The 26,488-nt window shown below is 50.2% G+C and overlaps 1 protein-coding gene across 7 annotated transcripts in view; it reads right to left on the reverse strand.

Annotated features, from left to right (window-relative positions):
- The window catches only part of WHRN (whirlin), a 102,969-nt gene that overhangs the window by 58,787 nt on the left and 17,694 nt on the right, over positions 1-26,488 (reverse strand). For 5 of the 7 annotated variants that reach the window (XM_019034079.4, XM_019034077.4, XM_063696713.1 and 2 more), the window contains 2 exons: positions 16,764-16,982; positions 4,503-4,628 (listed from right to left, as the gene is read on the reverse strand). In XM_019034079.4, the coding sequence (XP_018889624.4) occupies positions 4,503-4,628; positions 16,764-16,982 (345 nt within the window). The remainder of the gene's footprint in view (positions 1-4,502; positions 4,629-16,763; positions 16,983-26,488) is intronic. The other 2 variants (XM_019034078.4, XM_063696715.1) reach the window with 1 other exon arrangement.

A 26,488-nucleotide genomic window follows, 5' to 3' on the forward strand; every position in this document is an offset into this window, starting at 1 on the left:
TCCTCCAGGAAGTCTTCCCAGATATCCAAGACCAGGGTTGGTCTCCCCTGGCATACACTCAATTGGTTCCATGTGCTTTGCCATATTGGTATTATTACAATTGTAACTAAATACACAGTTGTGTAATTTGTTTTTGTTTTTCTTACTAGAATATAAGCTGAGGAGGTCAGAGACTGTGTCTGTCTTGCTCAGAAGCTGCAAAGTACAGTGTTAGCTTATAGGAGTCATGAGTATATATACTCACAGACTAAATGGAAAGAGGAAAAGCAAGGGAGAGCCACAAACACGTGCTTACATGGAATGTCCACATCCTTCCACGCAAAAGAGGGATCTATCAGCTGGTTACTGGTTTTGGCATCTCTTTGTAAATATGAAAACTATAGGTGAAACAGAGTGAAGAACATTCCTGGTGTCTGGGCACCCTCTTTGTGCTGGCTGCCAGGAAGCTCAGAGCCAAGTCTGTGTCCTGCCTGTAGCTGGGTCTGTCCCACACAGCAGGGTGTTCTGGAATATCACTCATCCAGGCTTCATCTCTTTTCCTGTCCCCCATTTTCCTTCACCCCAATTTCCTCCACTCATTCAAAATTTTTGCTCTATGTAAAGAGAACTCTCTGCAACTTTTCAGGCCAGGAAACTGTACAGATCTAGGAGAAGTCCTCGGAGATCATCTAGCCCAAGTGTCCAAGCAGGGAGACTGAGGCCCAGGGAGAGGAAGGACATGCCCACCTTCACACAGCCGGTCAGTGGAGGCCCCAGGGCTCCTGTCCTTCCCTGCTCAAGGCAACCCCAGGCTCTGTCAGGCCTCGGTTTAAATAACAGCTCTGATAACAGAAAGAATTTGATCTTGGGCAACTCAGTTTTAAGTCTATAAGTCTTGGTTTCTTCAGCTGTAAACCGAGGACTGACAGGCACTATACCATAGTAGTTAAGAACGTGGACTCGGAGTTTGCTGGAGTGAGTTAAAATCTCAGCTCTAGCACTTAGCTGGGTGGCCTTGGACAAGTTGCTTAACATTGCTCCTAAATCTATCATCTATAAATTGGCGAGAAGAACATTCTTTTTTAAAATATATCATTGCAAAAATTGTGTAATAATGAATAAGAAGTATTTAGCTCAGTATGTGACATAGTAACTGCTCAATAAAAGGGTAAGAGGATAATAAAAGACACCACTCATCAGTAATCAGAGAGAGAGGGCGGGATGCTCAGTGCTCTCAGGCCAAGACCTAATGTGTTGTCTCTCTGGAATGCTCCCTCTCTCCCTTTCTCTTAATGTGGATTTAATCAGAGGGTACTCACCACCACCAACGTTACGTAAGCTGGTCATGCATTTATGTCACCAAGGACACTATGGCACCACACAACACCTCTCAAGGAGGGACCAGAGGAAAACTGTTCTGAGGCCTCAGAAGGAGGAATAACTAGGCTTTTCAAACACAGCTGGTCTGTTTTCCTCTTACAGACATCACTGACTTGCTTCACTCTCTGTGTTGGCTGCCAGCAAGCTCAGAGCCAAGTCTGTGTCCTGCCTGTAGCTGGGTCTGAACCCCCATGCAGCAGGTGTTCTGGGAAATCACTCATCCTGCTTCATCTCTTTTCCTCTGCCCCCATTTTCCTTCTCCCCAGTCTCCTCCACCTATTCAAAATCTTTACTCTGTGTTTAGAAACTGTCTCTAATCTTTACGTTTTTGGGGAAAATAAATGGCATTTAAACTTCATACAGACTAAATGCAATGTGGTATGCTGGATTCACTGGATCCTGGAACAGAAAAAAGACATGAGTGGAGAAACTGTGAATAAGGCCTGTAGTTTGTTTAACAATATTGTACTGATGTTAGTTTCTCGGTCTTGACAAATATACCACGGTTATACATGATGTCAACATTAGAGGAAGCTGGGTGAAGGATAAACAGGAACTCTCGGCAACTTTTCACTAAGTCTAAAATTATTCCAACATAAATTTATTAAATAAAAATTCCATACAGAATATTACCAGATTATTTCCCCCTGGAGTCCCAACAAAGCGTCACTCCTATCTGCTAAAAGCAAAGCAAGCACCTAGATCCAACACATTTCAGAATCAACTAGACCTGGCCGACACCATGGAACATCTCCTACCCATCTGGCTGGCCTGGTTATGGGCACAGTTCTAGAACCAGACTCCTCATTCCTGGATGGGAATCCTGGCTTTCCCTCTCACTGGCTGTGCAACTCTCTGAGCCTCACCTACTGAGCCTGTAAAATGGTGCTCACCAAAGGGTAAATGCTTGAGGGGATGGATACCCCATTCTCCACAATGTGATTATTGCACACTGCATGCCTGTATCTAAACATCTCATGTATCCCACAACTGTACACACCTAGTATGCACCCACAAAAATTAAAAATAAAAACATAAAATGGTGCTCACAATAGAACCTACTTTCACGGGAGTATCATGAGGTCAAACAAGTTAATGACATAAAGCACTTGGAAGAGCATCTGGGAAAGAAGACACACGATCCATGTAAATTACCATGTCTATAACAATGATGATAATGATGTTTGTCTGAGTCAATCTGGGCTGCTATAACAAAGTACCATAGACTGGGTGGCTTATAAGCAACAGAAATTTACGTCTCACAGTTTTGGAGGTTGGAAGTCCAGGATCAAGACGCCAGCAGGTTCAGTGTCTGGTGAGAGCCCACTTCCTGGTTCATAGACTGTGCCTTCTTACTGTGTCCTCACATGGTGGAAGGGGCGAGGCAGTTCTTGGAGCCTCTTTTATAAGGGCACTAATCCCATTCGTGGGGCTCCACCCTCATGACCTAATCATCTCCCAAAGGTCCCACCTCCTAATACTATCAGCTTGTGGGTAAGGATTTCAATGCATGAATTTTGGAGGAACACAATCTGTGGCAATGTTTACTATAATAATAAGAATTCCCCATGTGATCTTTGCAATAACCCTGAGAAAGGAATGTTACCTATTATTATTATATAGTAAAGGGAAGCAAGGTTAAACAAGTTAATGATGTAAAACACTTGGAAGAGTAACTGGGAAAGGGGAGACATGGTAGATGTTAATGATTATGTCCATAATGATGATGATGATGATGATGATGTCTGTCTGTCCCTTTGAGCTGCTATAACAAAGTACCACAGACTAGGTAGCTTATAAACAACAGAAATTTATGTCTCACAGTTTTAGAGGCTGGGAAATCAAAGATCAAGATGACAGCAGGTTCAGTGTTTGGTGAGGGCTTACTTAGTGTTATTATACAGGAAAGGGAAGCCCAGACAGGTGGAGGGACTCTCCAAGATCACACAGCTATGAGAGCAAAAGCAGCAAAACTGGGACTTGAACCTAGTCTTCCCTACTGCAAACCCGGAGCTCTTCCCACAATGCCTGTTTCCTAAGAGAACCTGACAGACGTATCGTCTCTGTACTCCAGCCTGTCTGCCATGATGTGGCTTGGTGGCCACATGTGACCGTTTCTTCTTGTCTGCATGGAAAATGAAATCTCCTGATATCAGGGCATGCAAGGAAGGCCCTTTGTTACAAAGATACAACCTCATCATGTGCTTCATTCCCCTGGCTTTGCACACAGACTAGGCATCCATCTAGTCAGTCACCAACAGTCAGACACGCATGGTCCTTCGGCCAGCCACTCCCATCCTTCCCCTTTACCCATCTCTCTCTCTCACACTCCCCATGGCCTGGCTCAAAGGCCACCTGTGCCATGGTCACCACTCCACATCACTGCTGCTGTGGCATCCCTGGCATCAGGATTTAGTCCAAACACATGGTGCTCTTTAATTTGGTGACTGGTGTCCTGGGTCCAGCATCCCCGTGAGCAGTCTTGTCTCTCTGAGCAAGTTCCCAGGCTACCCTGCAGGGTGCTAAGTGAGGGCTTTGAAATTCAGACTGCCTAAGTTCAAAGTCTGCTCTGCAACCCACCAGTTGTGTGGCCTGGGACAAGTCAGTTTAACCTATGTCTCAGTTTCCCCAACTGGAAAATGTGGGTAGTAATACCCTACCCCTCAGGGTCATGCGAGGAGTCAACTAGATGACATGTGAAAAGTGGACCACAGACACTGGGCACACAGTTAGCCCTCTTTAAAATGGGAGCCAGTAATATCATTTTGATAACTGCTGGTTGTCTGGATTGAATGCCAGGCCTGAAGCTGCCCAGGGCACCCCCAACCCAGCTTATCACTTTCTCTCCTCTTCCCTCTCCACGCGTCGTAACAAACCCTGAGGTCAGGGCCACCACAGGCCATCAGCAGTGTTTGCAAAACAGCAGCACGACAAGTTCGGGCTGGCCTGCTGCCCACACTGCGTAGGCAGCCACCCTGCTGCTGCTGTGAGCTGTGAATTTAGAGGTACAGCAGCCAGGGAGGGCTCCCCAGCTGGGACCAGTCCTCAAGGTGGGGTGCTGATTGCTCTGCTGGAGGTCTATTTAAAATCAGCAGCAAACAGCTCCATGCACAGAGTTTTCCCTCCCTCAGGCCCTCCCTCACCTTGAGCCCGCTGCCTTCTGCTTCAGAGCCTGGGTCCACGCCAGTGATGTAAATGCCAAGGCCGTACTCAGCTCCCCCACGGATCGTGAGGCCCAGGGACCGGCCGTCCCCCAGCACCAGGTTCACCTGTCAGAGGGAGAGGATAACATTAGAGGGACTGGAGGAGCCATCCCTTCCGGGGACAGCAGGCTGCAGAGCCCCCTCTCGTACTTTGAAGAGCGCATCTTATCCGGCTGGCAAGGAGGCCCAGGCCAAGGCCTGGAAGATACCCTAGAACATTCCAGTTCCTGCCCCAGCTCTGCCTCTGACTTGATGGGTGACCTTGAGGAAGCCCCTCGCGCCCCGGGTCTCAATTAGGCTCCATCTGCCCTTCTTAGGATCAAGGCTCAGGCCAGGTCAGGGCAGCCACCACCCTGCTTCCCCAGGGGTCTCCTGTCACCTCAGGGGTCTCCCGTTACCTCAGGGGTCTGCCTCCCCAGGGGTCTCCTATCATCTCAGGGGTCTCCTGTCACCCCAGGGGTCTCCTGTCACCTCAGGGTCTCCTGTCTCCCCAAGGGTCTCCTGTCTCCCCAAGGGTCTCCTGCCTCCCCAGAGTTCTCCTGTCACCCCAGGGGTCTGTCACCTCGGGGTCTCCTGTCTCCCCAAGGGTCTCCTGCCTCCCCAGAGTTCTCCTGTCACCCCAGGGGTCTCCTGTCACCTCAGGGGTCTCCTGTCACCCCAGGGATCTCTTATCACCTCAGGGGTCTCCTGTCACCTAAGGGTCTCCTGTCACTTCAGGAGTCTCCTATTTCTCCTGGGGTCTCCTGCCTCCCCAGGGGTCTCCTATCACCTGAGGGGGTCTATTTCTCCTGACGTCTGCTGTCTCCCCAGGGGTCTTCTGCTCTGCCATCCATCCTGAGGGACCATGATGGTCCCTGGCTCTACATACATAGGGTGCACCCACTAAATGCAGTCCCGGTGCTGGGGCTTGGAGATGAGACAGACACAGTCCTGCTCCTGAGGGGCCCGCAGTCTAGTGGTACAGACAGTCAACAGGCCTTCACGGTACAGTGTGAGCAGCGCATGACAAAGTGGCTCGAGGGCCACATGGGTGCAGAGAAGGGGCAATGGTCCTGACTGGCGTGGGGGGGTGCTTCCTGGAGAAAGTGGCATCTCTGATGAGACGGGAGGGTAAGCGAGAGTCAGCCGGCGGCGGGGAAGGGAAAATGGAACATTCCAGAATATGGGACTGGCTCAAGTCAGTGCTCAGGAGAGCAAGTCCCGCCCGGGAGGAGGTGAGTGGCAGTGGCCACAGCAGGTGCTGGGGGACAGGGTGGGGCTCACAAGGACACGCAAGGGGTGGCTGTGGGCAGATTCTAGAACGGTTCCTAATCCATGAGGGAAGCTGCAGGAACATGCAGGTTAAGTGTGTCTCGGGTATGAAAGAGGGATTCATGGAAAAGAAAGCAGGGGACCAGAATAGCTGAAACCTAGCCCAAAGAGACGAGAAACACCTGGCCACAAGACCCAGTGACAGGTAAGGGATCCAAAGAGAGCACAGTGTGACTGCCCACGGGACAGGGAGCGGTGGGAGAACCTTCAGGCACCAGGAAAGACACATTTCATTAGGGAAAGCCATCCAACCAGATTTCTATTTCGGAAGTTATTCGTCCAAGAGTTATCAAGTGTTCTGTGCCCTTTAAATGTGTTATCTCATTGAATTCTTCAACCACCTTGGGCAGAGGTGGTGAACAAGAGAGATTCAAGTCCCAGCTTCCCAGGGGAGGGCACAGCTGTGTGACCTTGAGCAAGTTACTTAACCTCTCTGTGCCTCAGCCTCCTCACCTGAAAATGAGGATGACAATAATATCTGCCTGTCTTATAAGGTTACCATGAAGAAGATCAAATTAAGAGACAAGTGAGAGCATGTGGCCACTCTCTGGCCCCTAGCAGATGCTCAGTAAGTGTTAGCTACTGTTGGTTCTGTTGCACACACGACAAGTCTTGTTGGGAAACCTGACAATGTCACACAGTCGCAGCCAACTCGTGGCCAAGTCAGACCTGGGTTCTGCCCACCTCTGGAACTCCGAACTCTTTAATTTGCTGCTTCTCTCTGGGACCCTATCTGGGACCACTGCTTGGGAACAAAAAGCGGTGGCTTTGCTCCTATTGGTTGCCAAATGATGTCAGGAAAGAGTCCAATAGACAGTGACTCTCCAGGGTTTGGTTCCAAGATGGCAGGCTCTGCGGTTTGTCAGGGTGGTCTATCCCATGTGGGACGGTGCCAGGAGGGCACTGCTCTGCGGGACGGGCCCAGCTGCCTTAGTCCAGGACCAGCCCCAGTTTGCTCCTCAGACAGAATGACCACATTAGTAAGGAGGGCCCTGGTGAGGCCCACAGGGCTCTGCAGGGAGCAAGCAGGAGACCCACATGCAGCCAGTGGTTAGATAGATGTTCTGGAAACAGCAGGCTCTGCGGACACTTGAGGTCAGACTTGGGAACAGTAACCCAGCCCCCATGATCTGACCCATCCTGCCCCAGTGCTGTGCCAGCTCCAAGGCTTGAGCAGATCTGAGGGGACCTGGGTTCAAGGCCCACCCTGGTCCCTTGTCACAGGCAGCTCTGCATATTTGGGAGGAAACCGCATGGTGGTTAATGCATGTTCAGGCTCCGGAGCCAGACTGCCAACTTGCTAGGTGTGTGGCCCCGGCCAAACTGCTTCACCTCTCTGTGCCTCAGTTTCCTCATCTAGAAAATGGGGAAACCAGTCACGCTCACTTCCTTGGGCTGCTGCGAGGGAAGAATGGGTCCATTTGTGTAGAGTGCGTAGGGTCGTGGCTGGCACAGGGAAGCACTAGAAAACAGTGGCTGTCGTTATCCTCACAGTGGCATCTCAGCCAAGCCAGCAGGTGCGACCTGGAAAGCAGGCGTGGCCTTCCTCAGGGGAGATGATGACTGTGGGCTGCTGTGTAGGCTGGGACGACCATGTGGACGTGAGCCAGGCTGGAGTTCCATCTAAACGCTTTTGAGCCTGGAGTCTGTGCTAGGCCTTCTGCTGGGTCACTCCAGAAGCTCAGGAGTCACCGGGTGGTAAGAGAATGCTGAGAGGAAAGAACAAGGCCACCCAGGACGGGACACTGCTCCCCCTCCAGGACCAAGGTGCTCCTCCTCAGGGCAGTGAGTCTCTCCTCAAGAACTGCCCTAGGCCAAGGGAGCACCTCACCAGGGTCACAACCCTCCCTGGAGGCAGCTCTGTGGCTAGTGGCTGATGGCGGTGGGTAAAAACCAGCTCCTGCCTCAATTCTGGACACCTCTGCAGGCCATCCCAGCTCCAGAGCTCCCTGTGGGACCTGCCGAGATCCGTGCTGAGAGGGCACGGCAGCCCTGCCCTGTGTCCCTCACTCCTTTGCCAGTGTTGACCCCAGGGCACTGCCGCCGCTGTAACAAATCACCACAGTCAGAGCCTAAGAGCAACACAGACTTGTTATCTGACAGTTTGGGAGGTTGGAAGTATAAAGTGTGCCAAAAGGACCACACTTCTCCTAGAGGCTCCGGAGAAGAACCCACTTCCTTGCCTCTTCCAGCTTCTAGGGGCCACCTGCATTCCTTGGTTCATGGCCCCATCCTCCATCTTCAAGGCTGGCAGCACGGCATCTTCCAATCAGTTGCTCTCTGCTTTTTGCATCACGTCTCCCTTTCTCTGACCTCCTGATTACATCTTACAAGGACCCCTGTGATGACACAGGGCCCACCCAGACAATCCCCCATGTCAAGACCATCATATACTCACATCTGCAACATCCCTTTTGCTATATAAGGGTTCCACTCACAGGTTCCAGAGAGGAGGAGGTGGACACCTTCAGACTTGAGGATACACTTATAATCCTTTTTCAGGCAAATCTTGGCCTCAGAGTCTATTCCCAGGAGCCCAGCCAAAGGCAGAGCTCCCCAGAAATACGACCAATGAGACTTGAAGGCTGGGGCGGGGTGGGGAGGCAGCCAGGGACAGAAGAGGGAAGATGCCATTCCAGGAGCAACAGCATGTGCTAAGCCCACACACAGGACAGCGTGCAGTCCCGAAGAGTCACCACACGGGTCCTGTATGGCCAGAGTGTGGCAGGAGAGTGGGGGAAATGGCTGAGATTCACCTCGCTGGTGAGGGTGCCATGAGCCAGGCTAAGAGGCTGGGCTATGAGCAGGACAGTGACAGGCTCCAAAGTGGACTGCAGGAAGACTCCTGGAAATGGGAAGCAGGAGAGGGGTGACTTTCTAGAGATCCCCCATGAGAAGTGGTGGTCTTACGATGGTGGTGATGTAGGAGGAAGGTGGGGTTCAGATCAGGGACAGAACAGAGAGGCTGGCTGAGGACACAGTAGGCAGCTCCTGCCTTGATCCCCACTCCTGCCACGCCTGGCAGAGCCCCCCCTCCATGCTGCACCTTAAGGCCTTGGAACAAGCCAGGCCTGGCCTGGGGTCTATACACCCAGGATCTAGCCCAGCTCCTTGGGTGACCTGCAGTCAGTCCCCCGCCCCACCCCACCCCACCGCCGCCCCCACCCCGGGCCCTTCCAGCTCCAGGACATGAAGTTCCCAGTAGGGAGAGAGCCAAGAGAAGCTTGGGCGTCTTTGCAGCCAAGCCCAGGAACATGCAGATGGCAGCCCATGTCTGCAGCAGCCCACTCTGAATACTAAGGATGAAAACAAACCTCCCCACCTCCCCACCACCTCCCCATAAATTCTTTACATCAGAATAAAATGAGTCTTTATCACAGAACTGTAATAACAGTTCTATCAAGCACAGGGTAATCTGCCTCTATCACTTGCTGAAAATTCAACCACCATTTGGTATGAATTGGAATTCATCTATGGGAAAGCAAACGACACTGTGAGAAGCAGCCTGGCCCAGTGAAAATAACACCACTACTGCTAATAATATTAATAGAATAATAACTCACGAAATTGGTCACCAAATGTACTGTTTCCTATGTCCCAGGCACCGTACTCAGCACTTTATACGCATTACCTCATTGAATCCTCACTCCTCCTCTATGGGTTTGTTGTTATCCCCACTTTCCAGATGAGGAAACTGAGGCTCAACTCTCACTGAGGGGTGAAATGATGGGGCTAAGATTCACATACCCAGCCGCTTGGCCTGCCTGCAGTGCCTGGGCATTTAACCAATGCACCACACTGCCTCTCACCGGCCTGAGTTCAAGTCTTGGTTCTGCCCCTCACTCTTGGGCACCCTTGGGAAAAGCCCTGTTGCTTCTCGGATCTTCAGTTGCCCAGTCTATAAAATGAGAACTGTGCAACCTGCCGGGGGCCAGCACTGCCTGTGGCCAAGCCAGCAGCCATCTCCCTTCCTGCCTTGCCACGGAGCCTCGACTAGGTCCAAGGGGCAGCCGGAGCAGCTCCAGCAGATGACGCCAGCCTAGGTTATCCATTCCCTTATACCAGGAACTGGAATGCATGTAGGTAATTCTGGGCCAGTTTTGGCCAAGAGGCATGGTGGGGGATGTCTGCTAGGGGATTCTGGGTAAGATTCTCCACTCTGAAAAGACAGGAACACAGGAAGAGAAGGGCCTCCTGCTCCCTCCACCCACTCTGCTTTGGGCACGGTTGTGAGAGGCTGTGATGGCAGGAGCAGTGGCTGCCATCTTGCAGCTGTGAAGCAATGAGCCCAAGGCAAGAGCCAACAACAGGAAGGAGAGACTCACTCCCTAGCAAACCAGAGCTGGGGCTGCCCAGCCCTACACCTCTGAAGAGAACAGTGAACACCTGAATGTGTGTGCTCCTATAATACAGGCTTTCTGTGATCCACAGCCAAAAGCACCCCTAACTGATAGCGCCGTCCAGGGCTGTTGTGAGGATGAGGATGCGTGGGCTCCCAACTTCCACCCTTGCTCCTGCCATCTACCCTCCAGTAGCCTGGACAGTCTGGCTGGAACCTCATATGCACCTGGTCCCTCCTCTGCTCAAAGCTCTGCCATGGCAGCCATCTCACTCAGAGGAAAGTCCCCAGACTCGGCCTGGTTGCCCATGCCTGCTGCCTCACTCCTCTGTAATCTCACAGGTCTTGCTGCTGCTCCTCAAGAGGCCCTGCTCACCTGCCTGAGGCCTCCAGACACCTGGAGCACTCTGCCCAGATAGGATGGATCCATGTATGATCATTTCCTCATCAGCTTCAGACCCTTTCTTTTGTCACCTTCTTGGTGAGGCCGTCCCTGCCCCTTCTCTAACACTGCCCCACGCACACACCACCCTCCCATGCCCTTTCCTTGCTTGATTCTCCCTCATTTTACAATAGACTCTATATTGTTTCTTTTCATGCCCGTCACGGTCCCCCCACAACACACTAGAGCGTCAGCCCTTGACAGTGGCCAAAGTGTTGTCTGTTCTTTGTCTGTTCACTGCTGTATCCCCAGTACGCACAGCAGGCCAATTATAGGTATTTGGTACATATTTTGGGGGAAAATACCAGTACCTAGTCAGCATTTAGTAACTGATGGTTGTTGCTGGAATTCATTACTACGTCCAGGCACTGTGCTCTGTGCTTATAAGCCTTGATTATTAATCCTTGAAACAGCCTCACATGGCTGGCGTGACCATCCTCCAATCATGGATGGGGAAGCTTAAGTGACTCATCCAAGGTTAAGTGGCTTGCCCATGGTCACACAGTCAGGAAGTTTCAAAAACAAGCTTCAAACCCAGTGCTGCTGAGCCCAAAGCCCCTGCTCCTTGTGTTCCAGGCTTGTAGCAGCCTGAGCCGAAGGGCAGGTCCCATCTTGTTTCTGTGGCTGCTGGAGACACATGAGCTTGGCGGAGTGGCTGCTTCTGCTGCAGCAGGGTCTAACTGCTCACTGCAGAGTAGGGGGCCGTGGGACAGGGACACTGCAGTGGAATAAGACTTAGGAGGTTCTCAATAAAGCTCATGGGCAAATGACCAGGGAGGGGTGAAAGGGGCATCTGAGTTCTACAAATAGCTGTTCCTGCCCACATCATTCCTCCAAGCAGATTCCAGAAGCTGACCAAGATGACTGGTGCTGTGTGCAGGCAGGCTCTGCTGTCTCTCCTGGATGGAGCCACCACTGTGGCTGTGCGAGGGCCAGACCCAAAGAGCCAGAGCCAGGGGACACTGAAGGGACCAGGCATAAGCCTGAGATATGAGCCTGACCTGTCCCAGCCACTCTCTAGCTGTATGACCTGGGATAATTCATGCAGGCTCTCCAGGCCTCCATTTTTATCTCTGGAAAATCGGAATAATGACACTATCTGTAAGTATTTTATAGGACTTGCCTGCCAGTCAAATGATTCTACAAAACCACAGTCAAATCTGAAAACTGCAGTGAAGAGATAAGCCCCTGGGAAGCTGCGCTTCTATCACTGTGGATACTGGTTCATCACCACATTAACAACCCCATCTCCAATAAATATGGGTGATAGAAGTGTAAGTGTGGTATGTGGAAGCAATAGAAGCAGGAGACGCAGGCCGCCTTCTGAAAGCCCATCTGTGAGTTTCTGTTGGATGCTCTGCAAGGGCCTCAGGCTGAGCCATGACACCTTCACAGTCAGAACTCAAGAACAGGTGATCAGTCCTGAAGCTCAGACTGGATCCTCTAGCCTGCAGGAGGCATGGAGAAGGGAAGGCGCCTGCCTCAGAGGAGGGTCTGGAAACATCACGCTTATTCCCTCCACCCCAAAGACCCCACGGCAACACACTCGCTCTCCCATCCCGATGCAGCCTCCTCCCCTGGGTCTTCCTTCCTTCTCTCCTGCCACCCCTGGCCCTGTAAGCTGATTCAAGCCATCCTCCATTTCAAGCCATTTCAAAGAAATGAGTTCACCCCACTCAACTTAGGAACAATCTCATCCTGAATATGCACACAGGAGGGAGTACTGGAACCTTCCCCAAAGGTTCATTTTCCACCTTTGAAGTTCACCTTGACTAAAACAAGAAACATGATTACTGGCTCCAGAAGTTCTTTGTGTTTTTACTTAGCTGCTCTCACCCCTCTTGAAAACGAGCTTTGCACACCTTCTTTTTCATGGGCTTGCTAAAGGTCTTTGCATACCTGGAATTGATTTTGCCCTCTTCCCTCACCAGCTAAGAGAATGCCCAGCAAGTCTCTGTTGTCTACAGAAAAAAAGTGTCCCCCATCCACACACATTCCCAGGCCAGCATCTCAGCCTGCAGGAGCTAACTCCATTCCACTTCTCCAACCTTGTTTCACAGCCAAAGGAATCGCTTAGGAGCTGTCTTGCTCTCTCTAACCTCTGGATATTGTCATGCTGTTCCCTCTGTCTGGGTCACCCTTCCCTTCCACTGCCACATGTCCAAACCTAAAATGCTGCCTCCTCCAGGAAGCCTTCCCCAATTTCTCTAGTGGGCAGGACCTCCCTTCTCTGCACACTACAGCACTCTCCCTGTCCCTTTCAGAGGACATGTATCACATTTATACCTCATAGAATGTGCCAGAACAAGTCCTGTGCCACAAACTTGCCTCCTCACACTGGGGAGGTGAAAGAGGGGAATGGTTAGGATCAAGAGCTTAAAAAGACGCAGAATTGACCTTGCCCCTGGACACCGCCACGTCCCTGCTGTGACCTTCAGCACTGTCATCATGTTGCTAAAGCATCACACAAAGGCCCAAAGTGAAGACAGATCAGGAAAAAACTCATACTACCTCACACCCATGAGGACAGCTACTCTCAAAACAACAGAATAACAGGTGCTGGCCAGGATGTGGAGGAAGAGGAACCCTGGTGCACTGTTGGTGGGAATGTAACATGGTGCAGACACTAGGGAAAACAGTATGGTGGTTCCTCCAAAAATTAAAAATACAACCACCATATGCTCCAGCAAGTCCACTTTGGGGTATATATCCAAAAAAATTAAAAGTAAGCAGAACCAAGGTTTGAACCCAGGCAGCCTGGGACCCAAGGTCTTACCATCCCTGCCACACTGACGCTATCCCACTTAGCCCCCCAAGCCATGACAAATTGATTCTAGTTTATGAGAGCTATAGAGGCTGCGGGTTAGAACAACATGGGAAGCCATACAGTGAGCACTCTGCACCCTGCCCCGTTCACTTCTGAGGATTTGACAGTGATTTAAGAGTAGCCACGTCTGACTCCCTAAGCACTACATCTGTTCTTCCCTCTGTACTTTGTCTTCAGCCTCACGGGACAGGTCTCATACCACAGCACAGAGAAGGACCCTCCTGAAAAGGGCTATAAAACTATAACCAGCTCCAGGGGATGGCATAAGGATTTTCAGGGGTAACTTGGCTACATGTGTGATTTTTATGCCACTATTGCCCTGAGAACCCACTTCCTGAGAGGTATACTTCCTCTGTGGAGGTTATGGTTACGAATCCAAGAGTGTGGCCGTGGCTTTTTGGACTATCAGAAGATGGGACCAGGCTGCTGGAGAGAAGAGAATCAGACCCCACCAGGCCCCTTACCCAGGATCTAGCAGCCAGGGATCCAGAGACATCAGCTCATGCCCCTTCCCAATAGGGAAACGGGGTTTCCACACTGTGTCAGGAAGAGGAGGAACAGGGAGGAGGGTAGATGCGCCAGTCTGGGGCTGTGGAATCTGGGACGGCCTCTCTCTGGGATGGTTCAGGGTGTCTCCTGCCTCCTTCGGTATCTGGGTCCTCCCTGGAGTATGATTCATGCAGCCTCCACCTCTGCATTATTTTATTCTTGAGACAGGAGCTCACTCTGTTGCTCAGGCTAGAGTACAATGGGGCAATCACAGCTCACTGAAGCCTGAATCTCCTGGGCTCAGGTGATCCTCCCATCTCAGCCTCCCAAGTAGCTGGGACCACAGACACATGCCATCACACCCGGCTAATTTTTTTTAAAATACTTGTAGAGACAGGGTCTCACTACGTTGCCTAGGCTGATCTCAAACTCCTGGGCTCAAGCAACCCTCCTGCCTCAGCCTCCCAAAGAGCTGGGATTACAGGTGTGAGCCACTGTGCCCAGCCCCACATTCTTACATGAGTTATTCTGAGACTCCCAGAGGCACCTTACCTAACCCCCACCCTCCCATCTGCTCAATCCTTGCAGACACTGGCCTCAGTCTTACTTCAGGGCCTTTGCACATGCTGTCCTTGCTGCCTGGGATTTTCAGTCCCCTAATGGCACATGGCAGCTCCTTCTCCCTCTCTAGGTCTCAGCTCGGAAGCCATCTCCTCAGAGAAGTCCTCCCTGATCACCTCATCCAAAACAGCCCGTACCTCCCTGGCACTTTCTACCCGTCTCCTGATTTCACTTCCTCCCATCAGTTTGCACTGTCTTAATTATCTAGCTCACTGGTGCTCATTTTGGGATTATTGTCTCACTCTTCCCACCACCTCCAAACTCTGGATGCTTCCCAAGAGCAGGGCCCCAGTGCTCTTGTCCACTCCCATAACATCGTCAGGCACCCAGGTGCTCAGCAAACACTAGGAGACTTGCTGGCTGGGCTGTGGTTGCCACAGCGCTGAGCCTCAGGTTCCTCATCTGCAAAATGGGGATGACGACACCTACCTCCCAGTGTGGCTGCGAGGAGGACTCAGGAAGACACTGTGAGCACAGGGCTGGGCACACAAGGGCTCTCCATCAATGATAAGCTCAACTCACCCCATGCCCTGCATAGAAAAGGGACTGAGAAAAAGATAAAACAAGTTCTGTGCCCAACACTAGACAGCTGCCCTTGATCATGACTCAATAACCACTGGCAGCATTCTCTCAAGATTGTCAGAGAACAAGTTCCCTGGTGGGGAGAGGGTACAAGCCCACCCAGCCCTGGCAACTTTGACGTGGCCCGGGCTGCTGTGGTGCATACCAACAAGCTACCTGCTGCCGCTCGCCTCCAATAGAAGCTGCTGTGATCTCTGCCGCGTCCTGCATATTGACGTTTGAGCAAAGAACACAAAACACATTAAATAAATGTTACAGTCTTATCGACAGGAAAAGGAGAGCTGAGAAAGAGTTTCCAGAGGCATGGCACTTGGCCCGGAGCCCCAAGCCATGTGGCCTCCTGGCAGTCAGTGTCAAGGTCCTACACACCAGGGAGCTGCCTGCAGGAGCTACGTTCTTGGTTCCAGGAGTAACCAAGGGGTGCAATGCAAACAGCACCCAGAGAGAAGGGTAGGATATCAGGGACCATTTCAGCCTTCCTGTGTTTCAAGAAACAGTCCAGGTCTGGGGTCAGGAGGGCTCCATAGGGGACATCTATTGGTGTCCCTGCCCCCTTCTGCAAGTTAGAACACCCCACAGTGCTTTGGGCAACCACCCCTCTCCCACTGGCTACAGTCTTGGTGGTCTTGTCAATCAAAGTCCCTAGACATCCCTGCCAGCCCGTGAGGTGCTCCCTCATTGGGAACCTTCAGGGGAAGGACACTGAGAATGGAATGGTGGACATCCCCCTACTGCAGGCTGCACCCTGAGATTCTCGGCTTCAATTCTGGGACTGCCCCTGTCCTTCCAGTACATCCCTGCTCTGTAAAATGGCCAGGGCTGGTTTCTGTTACTTACGCCCAAGATCCACACTGCACAAGATTCCCTGTTGAGCAGCAATCCTGGCCACATTCCTGGCACCTATGTGTGGCCATGCACCTGGGTCTAGGCCAGTGGGGAGTTTGGTGATCTTGAAATTAAAGAGATGCCTCTCTTCCCCTTTCCTGGGAGGTAGAAAGGGGACCTGATGTGGCCCAGCTTCAACCATGAGAAGGGGCAACACCCTGGGGGATGGAAGATGGAGGGAATCTGGGTCCCAGGATAAGTCGTGGAGCAGAACTGTCCCCCAGATGAGACTGTCCCTCTATTCTGTTACATGACGGAGAAAAAAAAAAACTCTCATTTAAATCACAGTATTCAGCCGGGCATGGTGGTGCACGCCTGTAATCCCAGCTACTCAGGAGGCTGAGGCACAAGAATTGCTTGAACCCTGGAGGCAGAGGTTGCAGCGAGCCAAGATCTCGTGACCGCATTCCAGCCTGGGCGACAGAGTGAGACTCTGTCTCCAAATAGATAAATAAACCAATCAATAAATAAATCACAGTATTTAAGCTCTTTTATTGTGGCAGCTTAGCCTGTATTATAACATACACTACACAGGTCAAAAAGAAAAGCAAAGAAAAAACATCACCCTTCAGTACGGACTTGAGGGAAGACAGAGCCTGGACAGAACCAGCCTCTTCTTGCAGCCTCCAAGCAGCTTTGCTGTTCTGGGTTTGGAGGGAGAATACGGTGTCTGAGAGGCTGGCCTCCTTTCCCCACCCCACTCACCTTTTTCTCATCCCCTCCTTGCAGGAGGTGCAGGGTGCTCCTCCGGTCACCCTCCTGCTGCCTCAGGGCACCACCGTGGGGCTGGGGCAGGCCCGAGGGTGGGGAGATGCTGCGGCCCTGCGGGTCCACCCAGGTGTAGATGTGGTTGGTGACGTAGCCCCCGGGGATGCGCCCTGCTGAGTACACAGACAGCACCAGCTTCTTGGAGCCCTTCAGAGCCTAGGAAGAGAGGGATACACAGGTTAGAGGAAGGGAGGTGCTGGGGGTGTGGAGGAACACCCTCCCCTGGCCCAGACCTTGGTTTTTCTCAGGAGCCCCACGTGGAAGAAGAGGCCAGCCCTGAAGTCCCTTTCCTTCTCTAGCCCTCGATTTTGTCCTGTGAAAACAAGAACATCTGTCCCACCCCTATCCTGAAGTGGTCCAAATACAAGAAATATGATCTTTTAGGATACCTCTGCGGAGGAGTTCGCATTGCAGGCCTGAAACTGTTATCCTCAGGAAGGCTCGTTTACAAGGCTGGCCTTTGGCTGGCATCTCGGAACTTGGATTTGGGGAGTGTCCCACCATTCCCTGACTGAGAAATGCAGCTCATGTGCTTAGACTGTCTGTAAACAGTGTGGTTTATGCTCAGCCTGCTTTCCTCCTGGGAGTCTGGAAGGTGGGTACAAGTAGACAGGGTCTATGTCTACCAGCCCCCAGTAAAAACTGTGGGTGCTCTCTAATGAGCTCCCCTGATAGACAACATTCCACACCTTTGTCACCATTTGATGCTGGAGGAATTAGTGTGTTCTGTGGAACTCACAGGGAGGGGACCAGTGGAAGCCTGTGCCTGGTCTCCTCTGGACTCTGCCCAATGCACCCTTTCCCTGTGATCATTCTGCTCTGTATCCTTTGGATGTAATAAACCCTAGCCACAGGTACAACCATATGCTGAATCCTGTTAGCCTTTCTAGAGAATCACTGAACCCAGGTGTCATCTTGGTGACCCTGATAAAATACCAAGCACAGAGTGGACAGATAAAAACAATGGTAATAGCAATCGCTTAACATTTATAAAGGGCTTGTATGTGTCGGCCACTCTGCGCTGCACCTGATATGCATTATCTCATGAAATCCTAATGAAATCCAATGGGGGAGGGGGACTGCAGAGGGGAAGGAGGATCTCATTTGTCAGATGAAGAAATGGAGGGAAACTGCCTGCCCACACAGTGAGTAAGAAGTTCCTTTCTCAGCCGGGCACGGTGGCTCATGCCTGTAATCCCAGCACTTTGGGAGGCCGAGGCAGGCAGAGCACCTGAGACCAGGAGTTCAAAACCACCCTGGCCAACATGGCAAAATCCTGTCTCTACTAAAAATACAAAAATTAACTGGGCGTGGTGGTGGGCACCTGTAATCCCAGCTACTTGGGAGGCTGAGGCAAGAGAATCACTTGAACCCTGGAGGTGGAGGTTGCAGTGAGCCGAGATCGTGCCACTGCACTCCAGCCTGGGCAACAGAATGAGACTCCTTCTCAAAAAATTAGTAATAATTAATTAAAAAAAAGAAGTTCCTTTTTTATAGCAACTAATTCTGAGTGTGGAACACCATCTTTATTGTACATTTCCCAGTCTTCAGATGGAACCACCATGAGGAGAGGCAAGCCCAAAACTCTACAGCCTGGGGTGGAAGCTGAGGTCTGCCATATTGCTTCACCACGAGGCGCCTGCAGCTGAGATGAAGACATTGACCCAAGGAGACACTCACTAAGCACTAGGATTAACAATAAACATAGCCTGTGTTAGGGACTGAATGTATTTCCCTCCAGATCCATATGCCGAAGCCCTATCCTCAATGTGATGGTACTTTGGAGATCAGGCCTTTAGGGGGTAACTGGAGTTAGATGAGGCCATGAGGGTAGGAACCTCATGATGGGATCAGTAGCTTTGTAGGAAGAGAGAGAGAGTTCTGGTCTCTCTTCCATGTGGGGACACAATGAGAAGATGGAAGTTTTCAAGTCTGAAAGTGGGCCCTCACCAGAACCCGAGAACAATGGCACCCTGATCTCAGACTTCTGGACTCCAGAACTGTGAGAAATTAAATGTCTATTGCTAAAGCCACCCAGTCTATGGTATTTTGTTATGGCAGCACCATCTGGCTGTTTGAATAAATGACAGAATTCACACACACTGAAATTTTATGCTGCCATTGAAATCCTATTTACAAAGGTTGTAATGCCATGGAAATGTGATATATTTTAATGTTAAGTGGGGTTAAAAGGCTATAAATCATGTCTTACAGTATGAAGTCAGTTATGTTAAGAGAAAAATCATACTGGAAAAACAAAATGAAACAAAACTGAGAAGTAATGTGCCAAGATGCTAGCAGTGCTTCTCTCTGGGTGGTAGGATTATGGGTGATTATTATTTTGCTCTTCCTGTTTCTCAATATTTTCCAAATGTTCCACAATGAGGTCACATTGCTTTCAATATCAGAGAAAAAAAAACAATATGCCTAAGAAGGGGGGTGAACACTTAGCTCTCTGCGTCCCCCAAGCTTGCCCCAATTTGCACATACAGCTCTACCAACTCCCCAACACTCTCAACAGACAAACTAGACCCTGGGCTGAGCTTTCAAAGACAGGAGGGAGCCCTGGCTAGGCAAGGCCTGCAGGAAGAGGCAAGTCCCTGACATTTGAGCCTCTCTCAGCAGAGGAAGGGTGAGCCAGGAGGCACCCAGACCCTCAATTCCACAGCTAAATCCCAGTCCCCAGTGGAGGGATAACGAGGATGGCGTCTCTCCAAAATTCTGCTTTTAAAAAAGATTTTTGTGAAGATGCGCAGGGTAAGATTTACAGTATTCTTTTAGCATTCCCCAGGGCTCCCCTGGTGGAACAGTCGGGAAAATCAAATCCCTGTTAAGGTGAAGAGGCAGGATGGAGAAAGCCTGAGACCAAGTGGGCTTCCCCCGGAGCAAAGTGGAAAGTGGTTCAGGGCACAGGAGACGTCAGCAGAAGCCTCTGAGGCCACCACGTCCTCCATGGCCCCTGTCTTCCTGACCTCTCTTTCCTCTCCCTCTCGTCTCTGCCCCCTGCTCCCTCTTCCATGAGGGCACAGCTCCCTGCTCCAGTGCTGTTCCGCCTGGCCTGCCTCCTTCTCTGCTCCTTCCTAGACAGACTGCAACACTACACCACAGCATTCATTCAACAAGGGCTGACCAAATGCCTACTGTGTGCCAAGCTTAGAGGAAACAAAGTGGGTCTATCCTCATGACAGGCTGCAGCCTGGTGAGAAACAAGGAGGCATCACCCAGCACACATCAGGTCCTCATGACACTTATGCCTGGTGAGGAACAAGGCATTGCCTGGCACACAGTAGGTCCTCATGACACTTGAGCCTCGTGAGAGACAAGGCATTGCCTGGTACACAATAGGTTTTCATGACACACGCCTGGTGAGAGACAAGGCATCGCGTGGCACACAGTAGGTCCTTATGACACTTGAGCCTAGTGAGGGATATAGCACTGTCCTGCGCACAGTAGGTATTCGTGACACTTGTGCGTAGTGAAGAGCAAAGCATAGCCAGGTCCATAGAAGGTCTTCAGGACACATGCCTGTGAGAGACAAGGCATCATCTGGTGCACAGTAGGTCCTCAATGATGCTTGCAGCCTGGTGAGAGATAAAGAATCATCCAGCACACAGTAGGTCCTGAAAAAAGACTGCCTGATTGATTAAGAAAGTAAATATTGCCCCCAAAAGAAACCGTTAACATCCACAGGCATTCTCCTGCAACCACATCTAGTCTGGAAGGTTATGCTCAGGTCAGGAACAGAGGAGTGCACGTGGAAAAATCACACGTGGATTGTGGAGACAGAGAAAATGGGATTCCAGTTGCACTTCCACGGCTTACCAGTGGACAGTCCTTGGTCCAGTTGCTTCCCCTTGCAAAGCAGCATGTGTGAACTGGGGAGAAGGACAATGCTCACCTCCCAGGGCAGCGTGGGTTAAATGAGACAATGTGCATAAAGTTCAGAGCCTTCTTGGCCACACAGTAGGAGCTCAGCAAATGGCAGAGCCCACTCCCCTCCCCCTCAGCATGTCTGCATGGAGATCGAAAACCATGCGGTAGCAAAACGTTGACCAAGGAGTTAGAAAAAAAAAGTGAAGGAAAGAATAAAGAACAATGCGCAGAGCATCATTTGTATTCTTTATCACCAGCAACAGTAGAATCCTCTTGGTCAGTTCTATAAATAGGCCAGCAGCAACCTTGAGAACGGAGAGGAGGTTAATGCCCTTGATGAGAACACCACGGAGAGCCAGCGCCGGAGAGGGCCTGGGCCAAGTCACTGAATCTCCCACAGGCTGCCCACCCCCAGTATTTTACAGAAGGGGACCCTGAAGCCCCCAGATGGGAAGGGAAACATAGGGTTCAGGAGTACAAGAGGCACAGCCCAGGACGCAGGAGGCCAGCCCTGGGTCTCCTACCCCTCTGCGCCTCAGTTTCCCCATCACAGGACTCTGAGATTAGAAACTCAGACAGCCACTCAAGCGTAGACCATTCATCTACCTCTGATAATGACTATTCTTTAGGGATAAATATGGGCTTTTTCTGGGTGTTGGAGAGCAAGAAAATCATCATCCTCTACTGCTTTTTTATATTTCTGGCGAAATTGATGATAAACAAGATTCCTGAGACAGACTTTCAACATCTACGCAGGCTCTTGGGATATGGTCTTGGTGCAGTGGCCATCAGAATCCTGCAGGAACAGCTCCATCCATTGCTGTTTAATGCCACTAAAATGTGTGGGGAAGGGGAAGAGGACGGTCTCTGCTCCTACTGCCTTCTTGTCTCCATCTCTACAAACCATTGCTTGCTTATTTTAACGGGCATCATTAAACAGGAGAATTATCTCCTAAACAAAGCTGGTAATGTTTTTTCCCCTGTAGCCACCCTGCCAGCCTTTCAAACTCACCCACCATTGCTACCTTGATCCCTGAGGCTCAGGCCACCTGGGGGATCCCGAGATCCTCACCCATGGTTACGTGCACCAGACCACTCATTTCACTTCTCTCACCAGAGCAGCCTACAGAGCAAGTAGCCTTAGGCAGCAGAGCTTGAGCCTGTGAGACAGAGACCCAGCAGGTCCCTGTTGTGCCATTAGCTTGGTGGGTGTCCTAGGGTTACTTCTCCCCTTGCTAGGTCTTGGTTTTGCCCTCTGGCAATGAGCAGGTTGGACCTGTTTGCTAAGATCCTGTCCCAAGTTAAACTTCTATGTCTTTCTGATTCAGGGCTGTATTTAGAAGGAAAGACTGTATTTGCTCTCATGGTGGTCACAGGTCATTAAAGTAGAGAGATCAGGGGCTCTGGGACACCCAGGGATAACTCCAGGCAGGCTGAGGGTTGCACCTATGGGCACCTGACTTCTGGGCCTGGAAAACTGTCCTCAGTTTCTCCCATCCCAGCAGTGAGCACTTGAGCTATGCTGGCTGGCGTTGCTACCAGGTCACTGAACCAGATCCAGAGCCTGGGGGCTCTGAGGTTCCACAGGGTTTAAGAAAACAGCAGAAGGACAATTGGAGCATCTCAGTTATGGCAGGATGCACACCCCAACTCGGCACTATCAGCAGCAGCAGGAGATTTTGACAGGACTTGAAGGCCAGAGGGCTGCCCCTCTGAGGCCATGGCTGTGTCCTTGTTCTTTGTAGGAAGCTGCCTGTAGGTGGTAAGTCACATCCAACACGTCCATCTGCGCGCTGGTGACTCTCCATCAACCACACCCCTCTCTAGCCATGACAGCTCCACAGGATCCACCAGTCTTCCTGAATCAATGGCATATTAGCTGTGCCACCTCACACAAGTTACCAAACCTCTCTGTTCTTCTATTTTCTCTCCTGCAAAATGAAGATCACCATTCTCCTTTCTCTTTACTTAGAGGAGCCCTATTAGCACAATGCCTATCACTGAGGAATTCAATGAGCTACGGCTGAAAAGGAAAATTGCGAGATCTGGGGAGAGTCCACCGCATGCAGGGATGGTCATTAGAGTGCTGTGTTCCCATACTTGTTATCACGTGTTTACTGGTGAAACCTGACCCTGGGGCATTCCACCAACTCAAATCATAGAGAAATCTCGATCTGACCCAGCAGATGGCACGACTAAGATACTATCCATCACCAGATGACTATTCCGGTAGCACGTTATGATTATGGAAATGTAAATTATATGTGTATGTCTTCAAACTTAATAACTTGCTACTTGGATTAATGCTCTCAGGAGGCAAATTTGCCTCACTCAGCTCTTTGGAGCCAACTCTGAAACCCCAAAATCATAGACCAGGCTGACATGATTCTCTGCTTAGCAGAGGAGTGAGAAATAGACTGGAGAGGGTCACAGTGTAGGGGGACTAATGGGATGTGTTCACACGGCAGACGCACACACGCTTCTGTGTTCAAAACCATACACCAAAGGCAAGCATGGGGTGGACCTCAAGGTCACAAGACTATCAGATCACTGTGCTGAGGAGCACGTGCAACAGAGGTATTCCAAAAAAGTCTCAAGCAAAGACACGTAATGATGAGTCACCCAGCTTATTTCAGGGTGCAGACCTCAAAGGGCAAGGTTTTCTCTTTTCAGAAACAGAGACTCAACAACAGGAAGGAGAACTGGTCTAAGACCCAGGTTAGTGACCCAGAAGGAAGGAAAAAATTATGCATGCCTGCCCTTCGCAGCTGCACCTTGCCTAGCTGGGGCTTTGTGTGTTCAGACACACCGGACAATGGTGTTGGCTCTGTAGATGACTTGCTGTGTGACACTGAGCAAATTACCTAAACTCTCTGTGCCTGTTTCTATATTTAAAAAGCAACTGCTGGTCAGGCGCAGTGGCTCATGCCTGTAATCCCAGCACTTTGGGAGGCCGAGGCGGGTGGATCACCTGAAGTCAGGAGTTCGAGGCCAGCCTGGCCAACATGGTGAAACCACGTCTCTACTAAAAATACAAAAAATTAGCCGGGCATGGTGGCGGGTGGCTGTAATCCCAGCTACTCAGGAGGCTGAGGCAGAAGAATTGCTTGACCCCAGGAGGCGGAGGTTACCATGAGCCAAGATTGCACCACTGCACTACAGCCTGAGCTACAGAGCGAGACTCCGTCTCTAAATAAATAAGTATATAAATATCAATTGTTGCCTGGGCACAGCGGCTCAGGCCTGCAATCCCAGCACTTTGGGAGACAGAGGCAGGAGGATTACTTGAGGCCAGGAGTTCAAGAGTAGCCTGGACAACATGGTGAGATACCACAAAAAAAATTTTTTTTAATTTAAAATTATCCAGGCATAATGGTGCGCACCTGCAGTCCTAGCTACTCAGGAGGCTGAGTTGGGAGGTTTGCTTGAGCCCAAAAGATCGAGACTACAGTGAGCTATGATCGAGCCACTGCACTCCAGCTGGGGCAACACCACGAGATTCTGTCTCAAAATAATAATAAAATTAAAAGCAACTGTTGAAAAGATTTAAGAAACTGTAAACTACGTATACAGTACCTAGCACATGGTAGGTACTAAATGCATGCTAATTCCCTTCCTGAGGCTACCAGTTCCTTCTCCCAAACACAGGTCCCAGAAATTCTCTAAACCTCGAATCTATATGGACACAAACACGTGTCCCCCAACTTTCTTCTTTTTAAGAAACATCCTTCTTTAATCCACATTTCCTAGTATCTGCGCTGCCTTCAACACTCAGCTCCTTTCCCACGACCTCCAGAAAAGCTTCCCAGATTGTGGCTGACTCTGTCCTCCAAGAGCATCCAGCACACTTCTGTGATTGTGCTGCCATCTATACCACAGGCTCTGAGTCACATTCGTGATCTTGTCTTCAAGACTACAAGACAAGTTCCTTGAGGCACATTACATGTTCTATTTCCTTTAGAACCTCTCCCTGCTCCTTTTCACTCGTTTAGCCAACCATCCATTCATTCATCATTGAACAAGATATTTAATGAGTTTTCTATATGCAGATAGCCTCAGGAATCTGTTCAAATTAGGACACAGAGCAGTGCTCTTTCAGATCAGTAGTCAGGCAGACCACACTTCTCCACTTTAATGTGAGCACAGACACATTAGATACACATGGAATTTGGAGAGACAAGTGAAGAAAGTGTGGTTAAGAGCCACAGCCCTGGAGGTAGGCTGTAGGAATTCCATCCTAGCTCTGCCACCTGCCAACAGTAACCTTGGGCAAGTTACTTACCCAATCTGTGCCCCAGCTTCCCAGGCAAAAAAAAAAAAAAAAAAAAAGAGAGAGAGAGAGAAATAACATAGGTATTATCTCACAGGGTAGTTCTGATTATTAAATTAGTCAATATATATATAAAAGGTTTAGCACCTGGAACCTAGGTAAGAGATACCAAAAAAAAAAATTTTTTTTTTTTTTTGTCTAACAACAAGAAATTCTGGGTACTGTAGAGAACTCAGTACCCAGAACCCAGAGTGGAAGTCTCAACCCACCACCCATGGTAACAACCGATATGTGTTGATGTCTGCCCTTCCTGACTTGCTCTTGTACTTTATAAACACGTATATATACATATACAAGCTTATCATCTGATTACATAAATCAACTCACAACTGAACATTTTCTGCTCCATCTTTTTTTCCACTGAAAATGTATTTTGAAGATCTTTTCTTACCAGTTCAATGACATAAAGCTCATCTCTTCCAATACTCCATCCCATTCCCTGGAAGGGACTCACCACTACCGAATTCTCATTCTCCTATCAATGGACATTTAGCGCGTTTCTCATTTTTTGCTAGCACCATCACCTGCGATGAACATCTTTCTATGTGCCATCTTGGGGCATACATGCATCTAATTCCCTAAACTAGAGAAAAATGGAATTCCTGAAGCCACAGGCAGTGAGTCTTTATTCACAGACAATCACCTTTCTTTGCCAGAGTGTCCCCTGGGGCATGCCTTATCCCTTTTGTAGTTCCTGTATCTACCTGCAGGGGGAAGCACTACGCCATCTGGGCCTACAGAGGACCTGAATTCCCCTGACAATGTGGATAGGGCTGGGTGGAGGACTCGCAATGTCCTTCTCCCAAGGCAGTGCTCACTCTGGTGGAGAGATCCACACTCCTTCGTGCTTTCTTCCACAGTTTCCAAAAAGCTCCCAGTTTAGCCAAATCTTGGCTCTATCTTCCAATCATCTGGGGGCTAAATCTTAGGCCCTAAAGCACTGCAAAGCACCAAAATGAAAAGGGTAACCTGGTGGTGTCTTAGCGTGCGAACTCCCTCAAAAGGGTTTTCCAGTGGAAGGTACAGTTGCTAGAAAGCCATTCTCAAACAGTGTTCAACCCCTTCCTAGCTATGAGACTTCAGACAAGTTACTTAACTTCTCTGGCCTCAGTGTTCCCACCTATTAAAAGGGGCCATAACGCCTATGCTCATGGAGCTGTCATGTAAACTGAATGAGGGCCAATGAGAAAATGTGCACAAAGCATCTTGCACTGGGCAGGGCACACAGGAGGTGCTTGGCAAATAGTGGGTAGCATTAGTAACAGCAAAATTACAGTGATGGTGTCACATTTTATTCTTCCCACTGCACAGATGAGGAAAGCGATTCTAGGTGGTGAAGTGTCTATGCACGGTCACAGAAGATAAAAGGCAGGGCTTTTATACCTCTCTCCTCGCTTCTCTCCATTGCCCTCTCACCAGCAGTTTAAGGGGATTCACACCCCCTTAAACACCAGGCCAA

Source organism: Gorilla gorilla, chromosome 13 (genome assembly GCF_029281585.2).
Source record: "Gorilla gorilla gorilla isolate KB3781 chromosome 13, NHGRI_mGorGor1-v2.1_pri, whole genome shotgun sequence".
NCBI classification, from domain to species: domain Eukaryota; kingdom Metazoa; phylum Chordata; class Mammalia; order Primates; family Hominidae; genus Gorilla; species Gorilla gorilla.